This window comes from Rhinatrema bivittatum, chromosome 2 (genome assembly GCF_901001135.1).
Source record: "Rhinatrema bivittatum chromosome 2, aRhiBiv1.1, whole genome shotgun sequence".
NCBI classification, from domain to species: Eukaryota; Metazoa; Chordata; class Amphibia; order Gymnophiona; family Rhinatrematidae; genus Rhinatrema; species Rhinatrema bivittatum.
In genome coordinates this window covers 273,509,626-273,530,849 of record NC_042616.1, presented here as the reverse complement: position 1 = coordinate 273,530,849, position 21,224 = coordinate 273,509,626, and the positions used below count along the sequence as shown (strand labels likewise).

The following is a 21,224-nucleotide window of genomic DNA, read 5'->3' as shown; positions in this document are numbered from 1 at the left end:
AATAAAAATAATTATGACCAAAATTGGGAAGCAAAGGTCTTCAGGGGGGAGATCTACCCCTCACCTGTGGAAGGCTGGGATATGAGGGGAGATCAGGAAAATTGTCTTCTTCAGAATAGGATTCTGCAGAGCTGTAGATAGGTTCCTATCATTTTTTAAACTCAGATTAGAGATGAAGCTGAAGTCTTGACTTGTCATTCACCCTTGAGGTAGAGCTTCAGCAGGCATCCCTGATGACCTCTTGAGCCTCAGTGCCAAATAATGCTGGATATCTGGAGAAGCTTCCCTCTCAGATACTGTATTGGCTTCAACTCACCACAGACTGCATTGATGTAGCCTCCATGCTGAGATGTTTATCTCAGTGATCAAATGTTCCGTGCCATAGGTGAAGTCTCAGTGCTGAGGCACTCTATGCTGACATTTTGGCCTGAGGTATTAACTGAGGGCCCAAGGATCCTTCTGTACAATTTCCTCTTAAAGATTGCCAACAAAACTAAAAGGTGCACAGATATTCTCTTCAGGAAATAAGGGATGGGGAAATACCAATGGCAGAGGTCTGAACCCCTGGAGACTAACATGGTTGAGATTCAATTTGGGAGGCTAAGCTCACCTCTCAGCACAGCCACTTGAGGGGTAAAATTGCCAAAGATGCAATTTCCCACTTCCAGATCCACACATCAAAAATCAATGCTAATTCTCTGATGCCTTTGCTTGAACTCAAGCTCAACTTCAAGGAACTTTTCTCATGCATCAAGAAGAAGAGTTCCCTATTTCTGGGCCTGTGACTTTAATCTGGTTTTAAGGACGAGTGAAGCTCCCTCGGTGGTAAACCTACAGTCAAGTGCAGCTCCCAGGTCTTTTGGAACCAATGCCTTTAGTGCTTAACTTAATAGACCTGGCCTTTGGCATGACAGAGCTTCAGTCTCTGGAGCTTGATGCTTCTTTGAGCAGATGCCACAAACCAGGGACTGTGCTGTAGCCCCAAGCAGCACATGCACACCATGATAGCTAGCTTATGGTTGCAGCAGGGGCCACAACTGAAGCTGAATGTTTCTGAATGCTGTAAGAAAAACAGATGCAAAATTAAGTTATTTTAAAATAGGAAAAGGGGACTGATTGAGACCACCAAGGAGGTCTCACCAAGGAAGAATAACCTGGAGTCAAGCAGCCATGTTGAAAAAGCACCAAAAAACTTTGAAAATGCTGAAAAAGTTTAAGGATGTTTCTGGGGTCAGAGTAGAAGAAAAGAAGCTGACTGAGGAGATCTACTGCAAAAGTATTCCCTCTGTGTGAATTGTGCAGAATATGGCTGTTTTATGGATAAAAATGGACTGAAGAGGTGGTAGCCTGTGAGATCCCCTGTGATGCTCCATCAGCAGAAAAGGGAAATGCTATACTCAATGTCAATCTGTCCAGTTATAGAGAATTATGTTATTTCCTCGTCCTCCAAAGAGAAAAGTTTGAGAGCGTTTTTAGATTCAAAATGGATGTGTTGGACTGGTCATATAAAAAGCTTAAAAGCAAGCATCAACTTTGCCCATTTTTAGACCAGTAGTCATTACAAATATTTATCTCTAGTTTAGACTCTCATAACATTCTATTTGTAAGCCTGCCAAAAGAAATCTATAACCAGGCTACAGTTGTTGCAGAATGTAGCAGCACATTTGGTTCTGAGAAAATCAAGGAGAGAACACTCATTCCTATGCTGTTTCCTACTGCAAAGATGGCCAAATTTAAATTGCTAAAGAAAACTTTTTGGGAAATGTTAGTCTGGTACACCCTATGACCTATTTTAAGCTCTTCTCAGGACTGTCCTACTGTCTTCAGCTGTGGATCAGAAAATGTAGCTTAAATGCTACTCTAATTGGGCTCTCTCCATGGTGGCTCCTAATCTTTGAAATAGTTTGCCATATAACAGCGCCAAGTAAGAATGGATGTTTCCTATACAGCCTTGATCAATTTGTTGCTATATTGCACATTTTGATGAGTAAGCAGTAGTTTTAATTGTCACAGTCTGCCTTTTTAGGTATTTTATGTAATTCGTATTTTATCTTTATACTACTGTATTTTCTTTTGCTATTTATGCATATTGCTTTGTAAACTTTTAGAGCATTAGCTAATCATACAGTATAAAAATATACTAATAAAAATCCCATACATGCCTGTTAAAGCTTTCTCAGAGTTCTCTGGAAGATGTGTGCCAGATGACACCACACACGTGTAACTATATTCTGTTTGTGCTTTGAGAAAACCATCCAACCAAGTGCTGGTCCCTCTGGTGAGGGACCAGTACTTAAAGCAAACATTTACAAAATTTCTGGGTGCTAAGCCCCTCTCCTTGTAAAGTGGGTAGAGAAGACTAGAGTACTCAGACACAAGGGAATCTGTTTTCAAATGAAAAGTTTTTCTATTAGGCCAAGACTGCATGTCATCCAACCAATTCTGTAAATATTCATCCTGTGAGCAATATCTAAACTTAAACAATTTACTCCTAGAGGAATTCTGTGCAACATAGAATTTCTATAGAAATCTCCTTTCCCTCTGTGAAAAATTTACCTACGGGAGAATTTGATCTGTGCATCAGCAAAAGAAAGCACCAGAGTGGGCTGTTCACGAAAGGAGGAACTGCTGCCATCTTCTTCCTGCACTGCTGGTGCCTGAACTCTCCTGCTAGTCTCACAAGGGAGTTCAGGCACTACGCCTCATTCAGAGAAGTGTGGTGCAGGAAGAGGGCTGTGCCTGGTCACTGATGGAGGCTATCTGGAAAAGTGAGAGAGACTGGAGGGATGGGGCTAATGTAAGACTGGGGGATGATTTGGGGGAGGGGAGCAAAGGACTGAGGGGGAGGAGACAAGCTAGGGGAGGGATGTGAAGAGGGAATGAGCTGGGGAAGAGTATGTTTGAAGGGCCAAGCTGGGGAAAGTGTTTTAAGAAACAATTTGGGGATCAACTAGGGAAGGGGTAGAATGCTGGAGGAGATGGAGAGAAAATGTTTAGGAATGTGGTCAGCTGCCTTATGATTAGGGATTCTGGATTTCAGAGATTTTCATTTGGCCACCAGCGGAGCCCAAGAGGAGCTACAGATAATAGAATTTATTTCAACTGCTGACATTTTACTCCTGGGGAATTTCTGTGAAACTGCATAATTCAGAATTCCCCCAGTGCAGATTTTACCTCTCCCCACAAAGAGTCTTGGTGATGCAGAAAAAGTCAGGTTTCAGGAGCCCGTTAGAAGAGCCACTGAAGCAGTCCCATGAAGAATGCAGGCACATGTGAGCATGTCCATTTGAAGGGCTTGCTCGATGAACCTGCCAGAAGAGGTACCACACGGTGCAGCAGTCAGCTGAATCTGCACAAACAGCAGGCTCACTTGAGTGCTGCAAGACAAAAAGCTGGCTTCACGAGCCTGCAAGTGAACTCAGGAGATGGTGCTGCTGAACTAGCAAGCACAGGAAGAAGAGCAGCTAGGAGGAGCACCTTGAAGTGCTTCCCATGAGAACAGGAAAGTGGCTAGCCAGGAGGATAGATTGCCCAGTTTTTAGGGTTTGACTGGTTCTCATCCTAAAGCAACACAGCCCACTTATGGGGGTGGGGGGAAGGAGGGCTAGAGAACTGGGGGATGGATGTGTGTTAAACTGGGGTTAGAGAGCCAGTGGATGGGTGAAGAGTCTGGGATGGTGGAAGAAATGGGGGAGAAAGAGCTGAGGGTGGGGATGGAGAGTGAGCTAGGGAGGGGTTTAAATGTGAGGTGGGCGAGAGAGAGCTGAAGGATTATCCTAGTGGGTAGGAGAGAAATCTGGGATGGGGTTAAGCCTAGGTTGGAGAGAGAGAGAGAGCTGGGAAAGAAGGGGGGAGTGTGTGCTCTTTGGACACAAAGGAGCAGATGTAATAAATCCCACACTAAAATCAAAAAGAAATTTTAGTGTGGCGTTTACTGAAAGCATGTGTTAAAAACAGGGATCCCCACGGGATGCAGTAAGTTAATGGAATGCAAATCTAGCAGGAGTTTAAAAAAGAGAAAAAAAAAGCAAAAGCATGCTAAATTTAAAAAAAATGCGCTGAAATACCTGAAAAATCCACACTAATGCAGAAAAGTGCTTTAAAATCAAAGGATAAGTTCTTTAGGAAGGTCATCTACAGCTGAACATTATGCACTTTGGTGCTGTGCATCCCCAATGCCTGTAGTTACCCAGTCCGGAGAGCTTGGCAAGCTTTACCCATATGGTAATGTCTGTTTCTATCACAAACAGCACAGCAATAGAATAACTTTGGTCACAAGAAATGTAAGTTTACTACACCTCAGACCAAAGGAGGAGTTACATTTCCAGAGTAAGCTCTGGGGCTTGCAACTACAGCTGAACAAAACAAAGCTCTTTTGAACAGTATGAACTCTTGCATTGTGCATCCTGAATTTGGCATACTGCTCACCTGCAAGTGCCCTCCCCAGAGAGCATACACACTGTTTAACTGTAGGTTCCAGCTCAAGAGAACTTACATTGGAAATGTAATCCCTTTGGATCTGAAATGGAGTACCACACTGGGTATAAGACAACAGTGGCCACCAGAATGTTGAGATTACTTACCTGATAATCTCCTTTTCCTTAGTGTAGACAGATGGACTCAGAACGAATGGGTATAGTATGCTCGTGCTAGCAGTTGGAGACGGATCTGACGTCAGCACGGGTATATATACCCCCACAGGAAGCATAGCAACTCAGTAATCTTCCTTGCAAAAGCTGTTATGGATGTGTGTACTGACGCTCAGTGAAAAGTGAAACAGGATTCCCCTGACCGATTGATAGTAGCTGGAGACCACCAGCATTCCCAACCGGAAGGCGTCGACACCTGGCAAAAGGGGACACTCTTATGTAAACAAATGACATGGCTTACCTTGAATCGGTGAAACCCATGTACACTGGCAGCTGGGCGGGATGCTGAGTCCATCTGTCTACACTAAGGAAAAGGAGATTATCAGGTAAGTAATCTCAACATTTCCTGGCGTGTAGCCAGATGGACTCAGAACGAATGGGACGTACAAAAGCTCTACTCCCAGCCTAGGCGGGAGGCTGCCTGAGGACCGTGTAGGACTGCCCTCGCAAATGCTGTGTCCTCCCTGGCCTGGACATCCAGACGGTAGAACCTGGAAAAGGTATGGAGGGAGGACCATGTCGCCGCTTTACAGATTTCTGCAGGCGACAGCATCCTGGATTCTGCCCAAGATGCCGCTTGTGCTCTGGTAGAATGAGCCTTGACCTGTAGAGGCAGAGACTTCCCGGCCTCCACGTAAGCTGCTCTGATAACATCTTTAATCCAGCGGGCGATGGTGGACCGAGAGGCCACTTCGCCTTGTTTCTTTCCGCTGTGCAGGACGAACAGATTGTCTGTCTTTCGTTCTTGTGTCAATTCCAGATATCTGGGTAGCAATCTGCCGATATCGAGATGGCGCAGTAAACGCCCTTCTTCAGATTTCTTCAAACCCGCCGTGGTAGGTAAGGATATGGCTTGGTTAAGGTGAAATTGTGAGACCACTTTAGGTAGAAAGGAGGGAACCGTGCAAAGATGGATAGCCTCCGGAGTGATTCTGAGAAAGGGATCACGGCAGGACAGTGCTTGTAGCTCTGAGATGCGGCATGCTGAGCACACCGCCAGCAAGAACACCATCTTCAAGGTTAGAGAACGGAGAGACAGGCCCCGAAGAGGTCTGAAGGTGGATCCCGCGAGGAAATCCAAAACAAGGTTGAGGTTCCATAAGGGCACAGGCCACTTCAGTGGCGGACGAATATGCTTGACTCCTTTCAGGAAGCGAGAAACATCTGGGTGCTTGGCAATGGTCTTGCCGTCCCTCCTGGGACCATAGCAAGACAGCGCAGCCACTTGAACCTTGATAGAGCTGAGGGAGAGACCCTTCTGAAGCCCATCCTGCAGGAAATCTAAAACCATCGGAATTGTGGTCACATGTGGGTTGGTGCCATGAGTGTCGCACCATGCTTCAAACACTCTCCAGATCCTGACATAGGTAAGGGATGTGGAAAATTTCCGAGCTCGGAGGAGTGTATCTATCACGGGCCCCGAGTAACCCCTTTTCTTCAGTCTAGCCCTCTCAATGGCCAGACCGTAAGAGAGAATTGAGCTGGATCCTCGTGGAGGATGGGACCTTGACGTAGGTGGTCCCGGAGAGGAGGCAGGGGAAGAGGCTCCCCTGCCAGCAGTCTTCTCATGTCCGCGTACCAGGGTCTTCTTGGCCAGTCTGGTGCCACTAGAAGAACTAGGCCCCGGTGTTTCTGAATCTTGTGGATGATGGCGCCCAGCAGAGGCCACGGAGAAAAGGCGTATAGCAGAGTCCCTGGAGGCCATGGCTGAACCAGGGCATCGATTCCGTGTGAGAACGGATCGCGCTTGCGGCTGAAGTATCTGGGTACTTGAGCATTGGACTTGTCCGCCAGTAAGTCCATGTCTGGAATCCCCCAGTGATCCACAATCATCTGGAAGGTTGTGGGTGACAGCTGCCACTCTCCCGGATATAGGCTTTCTCTGCTGAGGAAGTCTGCCGTGGTGTTGTCCTTCCCGGCAATGTGGACGGCGGAGATGTCCTGAAGATTTGCCTCTGCCCAAGACATCAGCGGGGCTATCTCTAGAGAGACATGTCGGCTTCTGGTTCCGCCCTGGCGGTTGATGTATGCCACCGTGGTGGCGTTGTCGGACATCACTCTGACTGCTCTGTTCCTCAGTTTGTGAGCTAATTGCAGGCAGGCTAGCCGGACTGCTCATGCCTCTAGACGGTTGATGTTCCACCCTGATTCTTCTCTGTTCCACCGCCCTTGCGCGGTGAGTTCTTCGCAATGTGCTCCCCAGCCGCTCAGGCTGGCATCTGTGGTGAGCAGAGTCCACGTGGGGGAGGACATCTTCGACCCCCTGCTCGTGTGGTTGGACTGCAACCACCACCGTAACTGGGTCCTCACTCTGGCCGGCAGAGGTAGGTGCATGGAATAATTCCGGAAGCCTCCTGGCAGCTACGGAGGATGAAATCCCCTTAGCTGTTGTCCGGACCAGGTCAGATGCAGCATCCGTGAGGAACGAAAGAGCTGACTCCATGTCTGCCGCTGGAGCGTTGTTTCTAACCTGTGACAAACAGGCACGCGTCACCACTGTGCAGCAAGTTGCGATCCGCAAAGATAGAGCTGCCACTTCAAAGGTCTGTTTCAGAATGGCGTCCAGTCGCCGGTCATGAGGCTCCCTGAGGGCCGTCCCCCCTTCAACTGGAATGGTAGTGCGCTTGATCACAGCGCTAATCAAGGCGTCCACCTGAGGGCACGCCAGCAAGTCCTGGATAGCCGGTGCCAATGGGTACATGCTAGTCAGAGCCCGGCCCCCTTTGAAGGAAGCCGCTGTTGCCGCCCATTCTAAATCTATCAGTTGTTGTGCCGCTTGTAAGAATGGAAAATGGCGGGCTGTAGGACGAAGACCTTCCAACAGGAGGTTCTGCGCGGAGGGCACCGAAGCGCTGGGACCCATAATATCCAATTCTGCCAGACACTGAGACACCAGGTCGGAGAGATCCTCTTTAGGGAAGAACCGCCTCATGGTTCTATATGGCTCAATCCCTGGGGGAAGGTCCCCCTCGTCCGGGAGTTCGGACTCGTCCAGTGAGACCTCCTGGTCTGACTGATCCGGACTGTCCAGCGGCGGGAGGTCCCGCTCGCGATAAGGGCGTGAGGGTCCAGGAACAGGATCCGCAGGAGCCGCCACCGCAGCAGCCGCTGCAGTCGCAGCCACCGCAGGAACCACAGGGCCTGGACGGGAAGCCGTTTGCATCTGTACGAAGGCATGAATCCCCTTAAAGAGATCCACCCAGGAAATTGAAGCAGCCTCTAATCGCTGGGGTACAAGATCCCCCGGGATTCCTGATTGGTCGAGACTGCCCCCTAAATCCGGGGTAGCCCCTGGGGAACTGTCAACAAATCGTGGCTGAGACTGATCCTGGCCTAAGGGTCCCACGGCCTCCTCACATTGGGCACATAGGGAGTCTGGCTCTTCACTGCGTGTGGCTGTATGCTGGCATGCAGAGCAGAGGCCAAGGGCTTTAATGCCTGAAGCAGGCGGCGCCGTCGCTTAAGACGCTGCTGCGTTCTGATCCATTGAAAAATATGCGCTGAATGCTTAATACAACAGGCGCACAATAATAATAATAAGCGGCAGCAATAGGCGCTTAATACAACAGGCGCACAATAATAATACGCGGCAGCAATAGGCGCTTAATATAACAGGCGCACAATAATAATACGCAGCAGCAATATGCGCAATATGTTCTCAGCAATAGGCGGCCAAGAAAACAGCCCAAATGTATGCAATATGCACACAGCAATATGCAGTTAGCAATACACGCACTATGGCTCTCAATAGGCTCTTCGCAATAGGCGGTCAGCAATACACGCTCAATGGCATTCAATAGGCTTTCAGCAATATGCTGTCAGCAATACATGCTCAGTGGCATTCAATATGCTCACAACAATAAGGCAATGTATGCACAAGGAGGAATAAACCTGCGCCTATTACCGGCGCCCTACCTGAACGAGGCCCACAAAATGGCGTCCTCCTTGGCGTGCCACGCCGCCGATCCTCTGTTCCTTCGGAGACCCGAAAAACGAGATGTACGCCTCACCTGAACCTCGGCGCTTCTCGGCTGGAACCCAGACGGTCTCCAGCTGCGGGGAGAGCGGGCAACTACCTTCACCACCGCGTTTGAGGATATGCACCCGCTGCCTCGTCCACGCCGGGACCGAGGCGCCTCGTAAGCCTCACCCGAACCTCGCCCGGGGGCTGTGTCCCTGCCGCGAGTTGGCCACTGGACCGAGGACTTAACCTCCGGGGGGATCACGGGAATCACCCCGGGCAGCTCAACTGGGGGAGTGACCTTCGGGTATCACCGCAGGAGTGCGGGGCTCGATATTTTTACAGAAAGTAGAGAGTAGAATCTAGAATTTTAAGAAAAGAGAAAAAATTAAAGTAGTCTTGGAAAGCACGCTCAACTAGCGTGCAGGCACTCCAAACTGCTTTGGAGACGGAAATTACTGAGTTTCTACGCTTCCTGTGGGGATATATATACCCCCGTGCTGACGTCAGATCCGTCTCCAACTGCTAGCACGCGGATACTATCCCATTCGTTCTGAGTCCATCTGGCTACACGCCAGGAAAGTAGATATTAGTCTGACACTAGGAAAATTGAGTATCCTAAGATTTTTATATCTAGATTGATTTTCTAGTGTCTCAATTTTCCTGGTATTCACAGTGTCTCCACATATCAGCCCTGTTTGGTTTTTCTCTACAAGTTCCACCCTATTCTCAAGAGACTGAAATTTTTCTTTATGCTCAGACAGTATCGGGTCTATCTGAGAAACGCGATTCTGCGTTTATATCAGCATTTAATTCAGGATTTCAATAGATGACTTCAATTCTATAAGGACTACCCACACATTTTCCAAAGTTATTTTAGACGTTTGTGGAACGCTTGTAACATTTTTATAACTCACTGTTCTCTCCTTGCAGAGTTCTTGCCTCTCTCCTGAGGCCTCTGCTCGGCCCTTGCTCTCCTCCGGTGTTGAAGTTAGAGGATCTCCTCCCCTCTAACTTTCTGGCTCGACCCTTCTCCCTGCGGGTTTCCCTCGAAGGAGTCTGGTAAGTCCGGCAACTCCGGTCGGGCTTCCGTTCCCAAGTCCGGGGATAGGGCGAGTCCGGGAGGCAGAGGTTTAAAGGGAGCCCCAGGGCTCAACGAGGTGTTTGGGCCTTGTTGCGTCTGCGTTTGCTCTTCGTTGGCGCCCAAATCGGCCACATCTCCCGGGGCGTTTGCACTGCTCGGCGAGAAGAAGTTCCCAATAGAGAGCTGTGTAGAGGAGGGAGTCAGGGCTGTCGAGGTCTCTACCCTGACGCTCCCTTTTCTTTTAGTGTGTGGCATAGTTCCGTGGAAATCCTTTCAGCTCGGGAGCTCACCTCTCACACGTCCTGCTTCTGAGACGCCATCTTGGATCTCCAGAGACAGCCACTTCTGCCTCCAGTGTGGTTTGTCCTGTTGTAACTTCACTAGAGTTTTGGCTATCAGCAGTATTGGGGATACGCATTTAGGAGGCCTGTGTTCAGGGGCAAGCGAAGGCATCCATGGTTAATTTGTTTTGTTGCCTGTGCAGGGAGCAGAATCTCTCCACTTTGTGATTCAGTTCAGATGCAAAGAGGTCTATTGTTGGTTGACCCAAGCGTTGGAAGATTCTGGTCGTTACCACAGGATCCAGAGACCACTTGTGGGGATGGAACTGTCGGCTGAGGTAATCTGCTACTACATACTGTATGCCTGCTAGATAAGTGTCCCGGAGATACATGGAGTGTGCAAGGGCAAAGGCCCAGATCTGCACGGCTTCTTGGCAGAGGAGATAAGAGCCTGTGCTGCCTTGCTTGTTCAAGTACCACATTTCAACTGTGTTGTCATTTGTATGAGAACAGTCTTGTGTGAAAGGCAGTCCTTGAATGCATATAGGGCATAATGTATAGCTCAAAGCTCTAAGAAGTTGATCTGAAACATTGCTTTGAGCTGTATCCAAGTACCTTGGGTTTGAAGATTGTTCACATGAGCTCCCCAACCCAGGTTCTAGTCAACACACAATCAGTAACAAAAAAAATTCCCCATCATAATGGACCTGCTATATGACACAAAACCTAATTTTATAGCAATAACAGAATCATGGCTAAAAAAAATCAGATGTAGTTCTAAAGAATCAACTACCAAACAAAAACTACGAGGTCTTCTTGATCCCAAGAATAAATAAAAGACGCTGATTATTATTAATTATTGAAAAAATATTTAACACTAAATTACTCTCAAATCACCAATGAATCGTGAAATTGCCCTTTTTGATACTAATCATTTTCAAATCTGCCTGGTCTACTGCCCTCCCAGTCTCCTCGAACTAAATATCTCCCCACTAATAGAATTTTTCACAACTCATCTAAATCCCTCTAAACCCACCATAATATTAGGCGACTTTAATCTACACATGGATGCCCTCCCCCTATCTAATACCTGCCAAACACTATTAGACATAATGACTGCAATAGATTTTAAATTGATCACGGACAAACCAACACACAAAGCAGGCCACTCATTAGATCTAACCTTCATTAACAGTAGCCTCCTTGAAAACATAAAAACCGAATACGCACAAATCCCATGGTCAGACCACTTCCTCATTAACTCCCCGATAAAGCACAAAGGACCAATAAAAAAAAACATGGAACCAGCTGAATTCTCATACCACCCCCCTCACAACACAGAAATTCTTAAAGACAAACTATCCTCTCAAAACGGCCCGCATTAAAGAACCAAAGTTAAACAATCCATGGTATAGTGAGCAAATCAAAGAAGTAAAATGGATACTTAGAAAAAAAGAAAAAGAATGGAAAAACAAATCAACTGAGAATCTAAGTACAGAAAACTAGCATACTACAAAAAAAAACCAATCTTAGACACCAAAAAAATACTACAGCTCAAAAATAGAAAAATTTGCAATTAACGCCAGAACCCTATTTAATATAGTAAACAACCTAACATGCGACAATACAAACAATCACCTAACCCTACAAGAAAATCAATGCAATGATGTAGCCCAATTCTTTAAAGACAAAATTGAGAATCTAAGGAAAAAAATCCCCATAACTACAAAACAAGAGATTAAGATGCCCACGAGAGACGTCAGTATCTGGTCAGAATTTGAGGAGGTATCGCACCCTGAAGTAGAAAAAATGATTAAGCAATTAAACCCTGCTACCCACATAATCGACACCATACCCATTACAGAATTAAAAAAAATAGCCGACACAATAACCCCAACCTTAACTAAAATCAACCACCTCTCACTAGATGAAAGAGTAATGCTGGATACCTTGAAAGGAGCTAGATCCACTAGTCAAATCCTAACTCCTCTTTCATGATTCATCTGAACTCCTAGCTTTCAGAGGTCCCACTGGTGATAAAAGCCACTCTCAGGTTGCTTATGCTTAACCTCTCTGAACTTTTCAATGAAACAGCTGATCATCATACTATGTTACTTCTCTTGTGATATCAGTTAAAACGACCAGATTTCAGATCACTCAAGTGGTGAGTAAAACAATTATTAAAATCTTATTTACTCTAGCCATTATGAATTTCATGTGAAGTCTGTGCAGGTATCACACTAACAAAACAAGCTGCTTATGTGGTGGAAAGTCTGTTGGTAATAAATGACTATCAGTGTTCACTCTTTGTAGCTTCATGAGGCAAAACCAAGTTCAAGATACTACACTTGCCATATGGATCTATTAGCTAATGCTAGAAGTTTAAAAAATTCAATTGACAAGCTGACAGTTGCAAAATACAGCCTCCTAAAGACCAGTTTATCATAAGGAAAAATGAGTAAAGAACTCAGTCACAGAGATAGGAATCTTGAATACTTGCTGTTGTGGACTGGTACTAATTTATGTCTATTTGTTTCCACATAAAATTAAATGCATATTTTTTTCTTTTTAAATTTTGTAATCTTACCTTTCCTCAGAGCTATAGAGCCGAGCAAGCCCGAAGTCTGCAAGTTTAATCTGCCCCCTGGTGGAAAAAATAAAACCATAACTGCTCAATCCGCTCAGATTAGTACAATTTTTTAAATTATACACAGGACAAAATGCATACCCAAGCCTAATAAACTAGCTATATTAAGCATTCTTTACAGGAAGGGTTGGAGTGCACCTTATGTCAATGCCAATTTCCGTTTATGTCCTTTTGCAACTAATACACGTAACTTTAAAAAAATATGGACTTCAGTTTTGCATCATTGGGAAAAATAGGTGCATACATCAACTACATAGGATGCAACAAGATAGTGTTTGTCCCATAGAGTCCAGACAGGTGCAGATTTCCTATGCTGAATTTATGTACATAAATTGACCAGCAATGGAAAATTGAGAAAGGACACACCTAACATCTTCATCCATCCTTTATTTCACATATAAATACACCCACACAAACAGCATTTGTTACCAATACATATATGCAAAGATGTAATCTTTACCTCAAATACTCACACAAAAGCCTCAATTGCACAAGACTCCCTCACACAAATACACAAACGTCTCCCTCCTGTACAAAGTACCACCCACAATCAATTTATCTCACAAGCACATACAAAAAATGTTTCTCACTTGCTCACATGCAAAAAAAAACAGTTATCCCACCTCTCTCTAATTTTGGAAGTTTGTGCTCAGTGTATAGAAAGTCTGAAAACCATAAGCAGAGTTGCTTACCTGTAACAGGTATTTTCTGAGGATAGCAGGATGCTAATATTCACAAATGGATGACGTCAGATGCAGCGCGGCCTGGAACTTTGATCTCAAAGATTCTAGAACTTTCAAACGTGCCCTACTGAGCATGTGCAGCTGTAGTTACTATCCTGCCTCCTAGGCAGAGTCCCTCAGTCCATGATATAGTTAATATATGGAGAAACCAACTCTCAGGGGAGGCATGTGGATTTCATGAGGACTAACAACCTGCTGTCTTCGAAGAACATATGTTACAGGTAAGCAACTCGGCCTTCCCTGAGGACAAGCAGGATGGCAGTCCTCAGCCACGGATAATTCCCAAGTATAGGCTGTCTGAGCAGGACAAAGTGGGAAACTGCACAGTGCTGAAAGCACCATCTCTCTCCCTTTTGCCTGAGAGGCAGCCATCCCACAAAGGGGGCTAGTCAGGAAAAAAATTGGGTTCTACAAAGAGAAAGCCATAGAAAGACAGACAAAACACCAATGCAAAGCAGAGGTGCCTAAGGCAGGGGAGTAATGTGAATGCCAGCAAGAAACATACTCCACATCATGGAAAATGTTACAAGCGGGGTTTTGAATCCATAAACTGATAACAATAGGTCTATAAACTCCTGGATATAGGAAAAGGTCTAGAGAAACAAACAAGAGAACTACTCTTGGATGAAGACCACACAGCTTCCTTAGGTGTCACAAGACAACTGAAAAAAACTGGAGCCAGAAAGCCCTCCAGAAAGAAACCACAGTCCACTGGCAACTGAAGCCCAGAAAGCATTTTCAGAAGTGAGCTCCATGTTTGGCTGATAGGCACAATGGGCAGAAAAACCCAAGTAATGCTTAGAAGAATAATCAGCAACAACTGCAGGGTCTGTGACAGACTCTACATGCCAAAGTACCAAACATAGTTGACCATGCATGACAGCGTCGAGTTTCAGGGGATGAAAGGTAATCCCTGAAATGGGATTGCTAGCCCAAACCCCCAATCAGGGAGTTAAGCTAGGCTTGAAGCTCATTCACACTGAACCCTGTCAAAGGAAGGCCTCGCCATTCTGGCTACAGGATAATTCTGGTGAGCGCCAGGCACTTTGGACAACCCAGTGAAGTGTGAAAAGCTGAAGGCAGTACTGGCCAGAACCTAGCAAAAAAATAGGGAAAAAGTGGTGAATTGTTCCCTGCAGGTTTACACTAAGATACACTATGAATGCCCTAGCTTTTCTTCCCCTCCCCTCAACATTCCAACTGGAAGTCTGAAGGAGTGAAGAACACAAGGAGGCAGACCCCTTGACTGCAGGGGTAAGAAAAAGTTGTGAGGCTGTATATCTCAACCCCAACCGAAATACCTACTGCTGACTCCAGTAGGGAGTCCCTCCCCCCCACCAAGGTACACAGCTCTCAGCCTGCTTAGAACTGCTGAAACAAAGCAAACCCCCCAGGGAAGAAATCCAGAAACATCCCACCAAAAGACAGGAAACAGGGATGCCGCAAGTGGAAACCCTTGTAGAACAGGATTTCTTAACTGCTCTGGAAACCCTAAGGATACCAGGGCAGGGTCAGTGTGTTCCCAGAACAGACTGCCCAGAAACCTGGCCTAGGTATCAATACCTCAGCCATGATTACTTATACTTCCCCCAAGGAAGTATACATAATATACTGGGAGCAGTCCAGTAAATAGAACTGATGCAAGAACCAGGACTCTCCTGTCTGCAGATAGGGTTATCCCTAAAATTGGGAAGTATAGCTTGCAAGCCAACGCAACCAAAGAGTAGCACCTCTATTGTGGGGGTCCCTTGTCCCCCCTCTCGCCATGGATATGACTGGCAATAGTGGTCATCCATAGAAAATGCTCATTGAGCTCAGCAGGTATCAAAGGTGACTTCTACGGTAGATGGGAAAAACCCCTAATCTTCACCAGGGAGCTACCCCGAAGAGGAGACCCAGAGTATGACTGGGAGACAATCTTGAATAGCTCCCTCATGAAATAGACCTACTGTGCTTTAGGATGACCTAAGAAGAGCACTATCATCCGACCTCCTCTTAGAACCCGTGGGGAACAGAGGGATTGCCAGTCAGAAGCAGTGAAATCCCTTCTACGGGAAACAGTGAACGAGGACCAAGCAGGCATTCAGGGCAGGGGGACACAAAGGACATCTCTGGAAACCCAGTTGCATTTTCCTTTCCTGAAGGAACAGGAAAGCAATGGTGAAAGGGGCCTCCCGATCAACCTTCCAACTCTACAGGTGAAAGTTGGGTTTACAGTCACTGACTGCTGAAGTTCATATGCGATCAAATCTGCTCCTTGCAGCCACCCTTAGATGGGGTAGGCCAACACTGATCAACAGAGGGATCCCAGCAAAAACTGTCCAACAACCACCGCTGCTGGCCTACAAGGAGATGCACAGATTCAAAAGAATTTAGGCTCCAGTTTGGAGTTAGACCTGCAAGAGAGAGCCCCAGGGTTTACCTACAAAGGGGATTCCTAACATGGGAATAGCTAAAAAAACTCCTCTTCTAAGGGAGGGGATTGACTCCTGACACTATTCTCCTAGTATCAACTCCCATAGGGGTTCGACTAGGAACACTGTCTTAGGTCAGTCCTGTTGTGCTCACCACAAAGGAAACACCCACACACATACAGTAGGGGGCAACTGGAATAATAGTGTCATCCGCTGTAAAAGCACGATGACCAGTACTCATACAGTGGTGCCCCATCCTGTGGATGACAACACACCTACGTACCCATTTGTTGTGCTTATAGGTAGAATCCCATAGCACAGCAAGGATCAAACACTATCTGTTAGAGTTGGTGGCTGGGCACTGCCAAAAAGCAATCAGAGTGTGATAGCACCTTCCTCGGCAGTGTTCCGTACCACCCTACGGTGCAGAATAGACAAAGAAGCTAATATCTTAAAGCAATGATGGTAGAACCCTGGTTTGGCTGTGTACTGTGCTGCCAAAGAGAATGCTACCTGCCAGTGCCTTAGGCGCTTGGTGCAGTGGAAGACCCAACCGCATATGCTGTGCTCTAGTAATGCACTAACTCTTAATGGAGTCATTAGGAACAATATGATATCGGCGTCCTCAGTACCACTGAGGCACTGAGAATGGTGTGATGGTGGGCAGTGGTCTATGGCGTTACCTCCATGGTACCCCAATACCTAGCACTCCAAGAGGCTGAATACAGCCCTTGAAATGGCGCTGTGAATGGCTCACCATTATTTCCGTCATGCAACATCAGCAGCAAAGTCCATGGTGGCCGATAGTGCTCTGCAGTAGTGTCCTGTGGTATTCAACCATGTCCACTGGTGCCTGTGGTGATGGCACTCGTACGGCACATAGCGCTCTGCACTCACCAATGATGGATTGCATCAATGGCACCAAACGATGCTGTACTCAAGGCTTAGATGGTGTTTGTCTCTGTTTCAGGCTTGACCAGTTCAACCATCAACAGCGCCCCCCCACCCCCCGGCGACTATGCATGTCAACAGCCCAAGAGCATCGATAGAGACTCCGGTGATTGAAGGTATTGAGAGACTGGTGGTACCAAGGACACTAATGGTGCCTGAAGGCAGAAGCTCTGCAGTCTCAACACAGCACAGACATGTTGCATTGGTGTCCAAAGAAACCGATGAGTGCTGGAGCCATCAACAATTCTCTCTTGGCTCACTATACTCCCGAGGGTATCAATGCCGTAAGCCCGATCGAGTCCCTTACCAGAAGCCATGCCTGATTATAGACGCGACAGCAACCCTAGCACTCATTAGCTCCAATTGTCCATGAAGCCCGGCGGGGCCTCCAATGTCCCACAATCCCAGCAGTTCAGGGCCTGCGAGATCAGCTGCATTCATAGTGCCAGACAGCCGTAGGCCAATAATGGGACAACACTATGCCCTTTGGTGCCTCGACTGGACAGCACAAAAGAACCTCAAGGGCACTGGATACTGGAATCCTCAGCACTCCAGGATACCTCAGGTCTATGGCATCCCTGGTACTGGATAACACCAAGGTTATCCAAGGCCCGAAACCCCTGCTGCTCGAGGGCTTTAGTGGCACTCAAGGGCTCTCAGGTCAATAGCCTCATAGGTGACCAGGGCGCTCAATGGTGATCCCAGTGCCTCAGCAACAGTGCTCAATATCGTCAAGGGCGGCCATGCAACAAGGGCAGCTCCAATGGCATCAAGGGCAGTCCTGGTCCCTGACGGTACAGACCCTGACACTAGAGATCGGTGCTGCCAGTCCAACATATCGAGGCAAAGGCACTCAATGAGTCTAATGTTGATGCCATTCCTCCAGTGCATTAAGACCATAGTGCCCAATGTGTCTACAGCACCTTCCAACATGGCACCAAAGATCCAGCCAGTATGCTCGAAGTGTGCACAGCACTTTTGATGACCCTTATGGCATTGAGAGTGATCATGCACCTCGATGGCATCAAGGTTGACCATAGTGCTAAACAGTGGTCCTGATCCCCAATGCAGTCCTGACATTGATGTGTCAGATCGCTGGTGCACTGGCACAGGTGTGCATGGTAAACTTTATTGGGCATGGCACTGAAGGTGCAGCAGTTAAGTTGCTTGCCCAGGCTCCTGCTCAGTCTCTCACAAGGAAACTGCACTGCCACCACAGACAAGCAGGAGGGAGGCTACATCTCTAGGGCTCCTGCCGCCCATGGAAATTAGTTTCTTTGAATGTGGGGAGGATGAGCTCCCCCCCTCCCTCCCACAGGAATGGTGTGGTCCTCGATCGCTTCACCGTCCGAATCTCCAAAGTTGATCAATCGGTGAAACATGGAACTCCTGCCCGGGTAGAGCCCAGGTGAATCCCAGGCTCAGCAGCCTACACGGATCACCAATGGACTGCATTCTATCAGTTCTGCCAGCACCCGACAGAAGTATAAAACAGACAGAACAAGGAGAGGACAAACTAAACTGTAGGTGCAGTATTTAATAAGAAATAGAATAGGTAGTTGATCATCCCTTAATGTTCACAGAACTGTGGCCTCGTAAGCTAGTAAAATTTATTTTATTTTTTATTTGTAAGTTTTTTTATATACCGAAGTATTGGTGTTGGCCTTCACTCCGGTTTACATTTACAACGTACATTTGAATCAGATGAACAATAACAATGATTAGCATTGGTAACTTCAAGTTAACTTTTTCAGCAACGATCTACAGTTAAATCAGAGGAGCAACAATAACTGATTAACATTGTAATTTCGGATAACAGTGGAAAAATTGGTTAATAATGAGTGACAGTGGAAGTGGATAGATAAAAATTGGATGAAGGATAGATGGTGGGTATCTGGTTTGGTATAAGAAGATATCGGATTAGTCAATGGAGAGATGGAGGGATTGGGGAAGGAGAAGGGAGGAGGGAGGGCTAGGGTGCTGGGAGCGGGGAGGAGATGGGTGGAGTTGGGCTGGTGGGTGTTGGCCTTTGGTCGGTTATCCTATCCCCTCTTTGTATGCTTGTTTGAAAAGCCATGTTTTGAGTAGTTTTTTGAAAATTTTGGTGTCACTTTGAAGACGAAGAGTGACTGGAAGTGTATTCCAGAGGTGTGGTCCAGCAATTGAGAATGCTCTTTTTCTGGGTGTGGTAAGTTTGGCTGTATTGACTGAAGGGATCTCTAGATGTGCTTTGTTAGTTGATCTGGTGTTGCATTGAGTGTGATGAATTTGGATGAGGGTGCTGAGGTAGTCATGTTCATTGTGGTGGATGGAGTTGTGGATGATTGATAGAGTTTTGTACTCTATTCTTTTTTCAATGGGGAGCCAGTGTAGATCTTTTAGAACAGGAGAGATGTGGTCTGTTCTTTTGTGACCAGTGAGGATTCGCACGGTGGCGTTTTGTAGAATTTGAAGGGGATGTAATGTTGATTTGGGGAGACGTATCATGAGAGAGTTACAGTAATCGATGCTTGAGAAAATTAAGGATTGGAGAATGGTTCGGAAGTCTATTTGGTTTAATAAAGATTTGAGGTGTTTGAGGACTGCTAGCTTGTGGAAACCTTATTTTCATGTTGATGTGTTTAAGGTTGAGCTGAGGGTCAATCCAGATTCCTAGATCTTTAGCGTATTCCTTTAACTTGATGAGGTTGTCGTCTATGACAATGGAGCGATTCTGGTAATCTCCGGAGTTGCTTCTTTCTATTAGCATGCATTCAGTTTTGTCAGTGTTGATGCATAGCTTCAGTTGATTTAATATCAGTTTGATTTTGTTGATGGTCGTGGCTGCGACATTCAAAGTGTTCTCTATGTTGTTTGTTACTGGGAAGATTAGCTGAATGTCGTCGGCATACAGGAAGTAAGTGATGCTGAGACTTGAAAGAAGTTGGCAGAGTGGTAATAAGCAGATGTTGAAGAGGATTGCCAATAGCGAGGAGCCTTGAGGGACGCTGGAGCGGGATGGCTTCAGAGGTGTGATTGCTGAAATTTACTTTGTAAGTTCTGTTTTGGAGGAAAGATGTGAACCAGTCTAGCGTTTTCCCTGTTAGACCGATTTCAGATAACCTGGAGATTAGGCTTTTGTGGTCGACTGTGTTGAACGCGGCTGAAAGATAGAGTAGTATGAGGATGAATCGTTGACCATTGTCAAAACCTCTTAGGATGGTGTTTGATAGATTGATGAGTAGGGTTTCGGTGCTGTGCTTTTTCCTGAAGCCGTGCTGGGTGGGGTATAAAATGTTTGTATCTAGATGATCGTTCAATTGTTTAAGTGCGGCTTTTTCTGTTAGTCTGGCGAGGAACGAAAGGTTTGATATAGGGTGGTAATTGCTTAGGTTGTTCGGGTCCAGATTCTTTTTTTTTTTTTTTTTTAAGATGGGTTTTATGGAAGTTCTCCTTCTAATGATTTGTTTACTATTGCCGTGATGGTTGGCATGATGGTTTGGGAGATTTCTTTTAGTGAGTGTGTTGGTATGGTGTCGAGCTCATGCTTGGCTGTGTTTAATGATTTGATTAGTTTCTCCATTTCAGTGGTTGATATTGGTTCAAAGTTGGTCCATGGTGTGATGTCTTTGCGATTCAGATGCGGGTTGTTGTTAGTGGTGTTTATAAATAAGCAAATTCCTTCTCTTTTACTGAGTTTTGATGCGGAGAAGGCATTTGATTGTGTGGATTGGTCTGTTTGCTACACTTAAGGAAGGTGGGATAGAGGGATAATTTTCAGAAGACTGTTGAATTACTATAAAATAAACCTCAGGCCTCTGTGTTAATAGCTCTCAATCTTCTCCTTTCCAATTGGGCAGGGGAACTAGACAGGGATGCCCTCTGTCTTCTATTATTCCTTATATCCTTGGAACCATTGCTGAAAAATATCAGGGAAAATCCTAACTTTTATGGGATACCAATGGGGAGGGTAGGTGATGCTCAGTTTAAATTAGAAGCCTTTGCTGATATTTTAGTGCACATTAAAAACCCAGAAATTTCATTTCCAGCGCACTTGAGCACTATGGTGATCTAACAGCATTAAAGATGAATTTAGATAAATCACAAGCTTTGCCAACCATAAAGTAAAAAATAGCTTTGGAAATGGATTTTCCCCTGCTTTGGTATCATGATTCATTTAAATATCTGGGTATTCAATTACATAAAGATCCGGTTATTTATTTTAACATTTTTATATACCGGTAGCTGTTTACACATCGTACCGGTTTACATGTAACAAAAAGGACAAGCCAAAAAAAGCTGCAGGAAATTAATTCTAACATTACCTTAGCGGCCACCACAAAGCAACTGCAAAATTGGATGGAGTACCCACTTTCTTTAGCAGGAAGAGTGGAACTTTATCAAATGATATTTCCACAAATGTTATCTTATACAAACGATACCTACTCATTGGAACAAACAAGAAATAGATGGGATGGAATGTCAAATGCATAAGTTTGTGTGGCAAAATTCAAA

The 21,224-nt window shown here is 45.9% G+C and overlaps 1 protein-coding gene across 1 annotated transcript in view; it reads right to left on the bottom strand.

Annotated features, from left to right (window-relative positions):
* Positions 1-21,224, bottom strand: part of CDK13 (cyclin dependent kinase 13) — a 284,521-nt gene that overhangs the window by 114,582 nt on the left and 148,715 nt on the right. The window contains 1 exon segment of the mRNA XM_029589531.1: positions 12,563-12,619. Within this exon segment, the coding sequence (XP_029445391.1) occupies positions 12,563-12,619 (57 nt within the window).